Genomic DNA, 5,832 nt, shown 5'->3' on the forward strand with positions numbered 1-5,832 from the left:
CCTCTGAGGCAAAAGACATGTTCGACAACAAATTAGAAGCTGTTGTCAGGAATATTCCCAGTGATGAGCACCTCGTTCTCCTTGGTGACTTCAACGCCAGAATGGGAGCCAATAATGATTGCTGGCCGTCTTGTGTTAGCCACTTCAGAATTGGCAAAATAAATGACAATGGGCAACGTCTCCTGGAGTTCTGCTCCTATCACAGCCTGTGTGTAACTAACTCCTACTTTCAGACAAAGTCGCAGTACAAGGTCTCATGGCAACATCCACACTGGCACCAGCTAGACATGATCATCACCAAGCGCTCTTTCATCATCTCTGTACTAATCACCCGCTCACACCACAGTGCAGACTGCGAATACGGATCATGCTGCAAGATCAAACTACATCCAAAGAAAACCCACCACTCCAAACAAACTGGAAAACCTCGCATCAACACAACAGAGATGAAACAGTCAGAAAAGGCTGACCAGTTTGCCAAGTCAGTACAGGGTGCTATGACTACCTCCTCACAGAGAGGTACTGCAACAGAACAATGGTCATACCTTTGCAACACCATCCACGACTCAGCACTCTCTATCTTTGGAAAAAAGACCACACAGAGCAGTGACTGGTTTGAGGCAAAGTCCAACATCATGACTCCTGCCATCGAAGCCAAGCGTGCAGCTCTCACAGACTACAAGCACTCACCATCTGACCAAACACTCCAGGCACTTCGAGCTGCTAGGAGCAAAGTGCAGCTGACTGCAAGGCAGTGTGCAAGTGAGTACTGGCTGCAGCTCAGTGAGGACATTCTGACATCAGCTGTAACAGGCAACATCAGATCGGTGTATGATGGTATCAAGAAGGCCCTTGGCTCATCACAGAGCAAGACAGCACCCCTGTAGTCATCCAGCGGTGAAATAATCAGGGATAAAAGCAAGCAGATGGAACGCTGGGTAGAACACTACTCCCAGTTCTACTCAAGGGAAAATGTTGTTAGCTCAGCTATTGATGCCATCGATTGTCTACCAGTCATGGATGAACTCGACTCCGAACCAACCATTGAGGACCTCAGCAAGGCAATTGATAGTCTGGCCCCAGGGAAAGCTGCTGGCAATGATGGGATTCCTCCAGACCTGATCAAACACTGCAAGAGCTCACTCCTCCAACCTTTACATGAGGTCCTCCATCAGTGCTGGAAGGAAGGAGCTGTACCACAGGATATGTGCAACTCCAAAATCGTCACTTTGTACAAGAACAAGGGTGATAGGAGTGACTGCAACAACTACAGGGGTATCTCCCTCCAGAGTATTGTCGGCAAAGCCTTTGCTCGTGTAACTCTGGCACATCTACAAACTCTGGCAGAATGGGTTTACCCTGGCTCCCAAAGTGGTTTTCACGCAAAGAGGTCAACTGTCAAAATGATTTTCTCACTCCATCAACTCCAAGAGAAGTGCGGGGAACAACAGAAATCCCTCTATGTCGCTTTCATCGACTTGACCAAGGCGTTCGACCTTGTCAGCAGGGATGGGCTCTTTCAGATTCTCCTCAAGATCGCTGTCCCCCGAAACTCCAAAGTATCATCAAGTCGTTCCATGACGACTTGAGGGCTACTGTTCAGTACAGTGGCAGCTCATTAGAACCCTTCGCTATTTGTAGTGGAGTCAAACAGGGTTGCCTGTTGGCCCCAACATTATTCAGCATCTTCTTCTCTGCTATGAAACACGCGTTTGGGATGTCAACAGAAGGCACCTACATGCACACCAGGTCTGATGGGCGGCTGTTCAACCCTGTGTGCCTGAGAGCAAGAACAAGGGTGCGAAAGATCTTAATACGTGACATGCTCTTTGTTGATCACGCTGCTGTAACCTCGCACACCAAATAGCAATTACAAACTGTCATGGACCGCTTTTCTAAGGCATGCACGGACTTCTGGCTTATCATCAGCCTAAAGAAAACAAATGTCCTTGCCTAGAATGTAGTGGAGACACCAGTCATTACCATCAACAATTACGATCTCGAAGTGGTCCACGAGTTCACCTACTTGGGGTCGGCTATTAGCAACACTCTCTCCCTTGATGCTGAAATTAATAAGCGTACCAGCAAAGCAGCATCCATCCTTGCTCGACTCTCCTCGTAGGTCTGGGAGAATCAGAAACTCGCTACAAAGACCAAGACTGCTGTGTACAATCCATGTGTTATCAGCACCCTCCTGTATGGTAGCGAGACTTGGAACATCTACTCCAAGCAGGAGAGGAAACTCAATAGTTTTCACCTGCGCAGCCTTCCCCGCATCCTCGGAGTCACCTGGAGAGACAAAGTCCCAAACTCTGAGGTCCTCTCCCGCGCTGGACTTCCCACGCTTTTAAGACAACGCAGACTGCGCTGGCTGGGCCACGGCCCTTGTACGATGGATGGTAGACTGCCAAAGGACATCCTCTACGGTGAACCAGCAACAGGCAAGAGGAACGTTGGTAGACCCCAGCTTCGCTTCAAGGACCTCTGCAAGCACGAGATGAAAACCTTAAAAATCAACACAGAGTGCTGGGAGGATACAGCAGATGACCGCAACAAATGGCGAGGTACTCTTCAGCAACACCTAGAGCAAGGCAAAAAAGTGACCCTGAATCAGTTTGAGGAGCACAGAGCTAAACGGAGGGCACAGCGGACAGCGGACAACAATTCCACGACGCCCTACACATGCAGCAACTATGGCAGAGCCTGCAATTTCAAGATTGGCCTCAATAGCCACAGTCGGCACTGCTCAACAAACCAGTGACTACCGGAGGCGCAGTATCCATGGTCGACCACAACCGACGGAGGCCACACACATTGGGAGCTCCAGATACAGTAGATGATCCCGAATGACTCACAGGTGAAGCGTCAACTCACCTGGAAGGACTGTTTGGGGCCCTGAATGGCTGCACATAATTCTCTGTAACTTCCACCATCGTCACCAGGATCCCACCACCAAGCACATCTTTCCCTCCTCACCCCCTCCCCTGCTTCCCGCTTTCCGCAGGGATTGCTCCCTACGTGACTCTCCACTGGTCTCCCTCCTGATACTTATTCTTGCAACCAGAACAAGTGCCACACCTGCCCCTACACCTTCTCCTTCACTACTATTCGGGGTCAGGGCCCCAAACAGTCCTTCCAGGTGAGGCAACACTTCACCTCCAAGTCTGTTGGGGTCATCTATTGTATCTGATGTTCCTGGTGTGGCCTCCTGTATCTTAGTGAGGCCTGATGTAGATTGGGAGACTGCTTCGCTGAGCACCTACGATCCATCCACCAGAAAAAGTGGGATCTCCTGGTGGCCACCTATTTCAATTCTACTTCCGATTCTCATGCCGACATGTCAATACCTGGCCTTCTCTACTGCCACGATGAGGCCACACTCAGGTTGGAGGAGCAACACCGTATATTCTGCCTAGGTAGCCTTTAACCTGATGGCATGAACATCGATTTCTAGAACTTTCTATAATGGCCCCACACTTTCCTTCACATTTCCCTTTCCCATTTCCCTCTCTCACCTTATCTCATCACCTGCCCATCACCTCCCTCTAGTGCTCCCCCCTTCCCTTTCTTCTATGGCTTTGTCCTCTCCTATCAGATTTCCTCTTCTCCACACCTTTTTCTCTTTCATCAATTGACTTCCCAGCTTTTTACTTTATCCCTCCCCCTCTCTATCACCTACTACCTTGTACTTCCTCCCCTCCCCCCCCACCTTCTAACTCCGACTTCTCGTCTGTCTTTTTTCCAGTCCCGACTGTTTACTCTTTTCCATAGAGGCTGCCTGGCTTGCTGAGTTCCTCTAGCATTTTGGGTGTTCTGCATGTTCCTCTGCCTAGGTTTTCTCCTACATCTCAAGTATGCGCTGGTTAGTAGGTTAATTGGCCACTGTAGAATTGTCTCTTGTGTAGGCCACTGGCAATCTCAGAAAATAGGGAGTTGTTGGGAATGTGAGAGAGGATACGTAACAGGGAAATAGTGGAGAAATGGAACTAAACAGACTTCTCTGACTCAATGGTCCAAATGGATTCTACATCATGGGGAAGTATATGTTGGGAACCACTATAGCGAAGCTGTTAGCGCAACACGATGCTGTTACAATTTGGGGCATTGGAGTTCAGAGTTCAGAGTTCAATTCTGGCATTGTTTGTAAGTAAGTTAGTACATTCACCCATGAGCTCGTGGGTTACCTCTTACAGTCCAAAGACGGAACCAGTTAGTAGGTTAATTGATCATTGTAAATTGTCCTGTGATTAGGCTAGGATTAAATTGGTGGGTTGCTGGGTAGTGTGGCTTGGTGAGCCAGGAGGTCCTATTCCTCTCTGTTTCTCTAAGTAAATAAATAAAAGTAAATGTGACCCTGCCGTTCCTCAAAGTGTGGATGTGGGATTATTTTATAGTTACCTGAGTGGAGCAAACAACGTCTCATTTAAAGTCTTAATGGCTTGTGTTTAACCTTTCTTCAGGAACGTGAACCTAATTGTTCTGGATGATCTGACTCTCAGAACTACCTATGCAGTACACAATACTCATATGTCTTTTAAAAGACAATATATCTTTGAAGGGCATCTTGATTTGGTAGTAGAACTTTTCTTTTCTTGAATTTACAGCGGAAACAGAGAAACACTGCTGAGTCTCTACAACAGAGAGCTATGCACCATCTGGCTACTAGACTTATCCAGGCTGCAAGAAACTCCTGCCTGGACCCAGATCGCTTGCGGATGTATCTAATAGGCCTGAAGAAAAGGCATGAGGCAGAGTGTCTTACTGCCAGACAGTCTCCACAAGCCAATAGTTCGCACTGAATACCATTTTACACCCACTATTATAACCTGATATTTGAACTACCTAATAAAAATATTGTTACCATTTTGTCTACAAAGATAAGGTTTTATTATGATAATCTTTCAGCAACCTGTAGTAAGGAAGAGATATCTTGGTAATGTTCATTCATTGGACCATTATTGTGCTTGTCTTCAGGCAAACAGTAATTTGCTCCCAGCTTCCCTGTCAGTTTCACAAACTGTTGCATTTGCATATTAAGCATCAGTTGCAAATTTTATAAAAGTTGAGTCTGGAGCTTAACAGCATAATTTTAAAGCTATCTTGTATTTCTGCAATTTTCAGTATCGATGGAACAGTTTGAACTGTGGAGTCTCACTCATGTAAAAATATTTTAAAAAGCTTTCCGCTATTTTTCCTCTCAGTTCACTTTGTTTTCTGTCCTCTTTCTCCCTCAGACCTCAATTTAACTGTGTCACTTTATTTTCTTTTCAACCCTCCCTCAGTTGTCATTGGTTGAAGAGAGGAACTTTAGTCCTTTCATTCACTAAGATCCACCATGGTCTGATGCTCTCTCTGTGCCATTGTCAGCACAGACTTGTGAGTACACTTGGTTATCAGTTATAGTCATGGTTAAGTCCTTATTCAAATGTTTGGATTTGAATGCAGCTGCTGTGAAATATTTGAATGCTACTTCGAAGTAGTAATAAATGTAAAAAGAGTTCAAAGCAAATTTATTGTCACCATATACAGCCCTGAGATTCATTTTCAAAGAAACACAACAGAATCAGTGAAAAACTACACACAAAGACTGACAAGCAACCAATGTGTAAAACAGTTGTGGAGTTTGCTGCAAATTCTGAGTTTATTGCATGATATGAAGTGATAGAACACGATGTAGAACATAATGCTGTAACAATGAATCCATTCTGTTTTTCTCTTCTGAAGGGTCAGGGTTTTCTTTCTTTCTCTTTCTGTCTCTGTCCCCAGTCTGTTAAACAGGCTTGCACCCTCTAGGGAAGAAAAGTTGGTAGGAAGGAGGGAAGTCTTTTCATG

At 46.1% G+C, this 5,832-nt stretch overlaps 1 protein-coding gene across 1 annotated transcript in view; it reads left to right on the top strand.

Moving 5' to 3' along the window:
* The window catches only part of msh4 (mutS homolog 4), a 249,548-nt gene extending 244,749 nt beyond the window's left edge, over nucleotides 1-4,799 (top strand). Inside the window, exon 19 of the mRNA XM_072274791.1 lies at nucleotides 4,605-4,799. Coding sequence (XP_072130892.1) covers nucleotides 4,605-4,799 — 195 coding nt within the window. The remainder of the gene's footprint in view (nucleotides 1-4,604) is intronic.
* Nucleotides 4,800-5,832: the final 1,033 nt, after the last annotated feature.

This window comes from Mobula birostris, chromosome 12 (genome assembly GCF_030028105.1).
Source record: "Mobula birostris isolate sMobBir1 chromosome 12, sMobBir1.hap1, whole genome shotgun sequence".
Lineage (NCBI taxonomy): Eukaryota > Metazoa > Chordata > Chondrichthyes > Myliobatiformes > Myliobatidae > Mobula > Mobula birostris.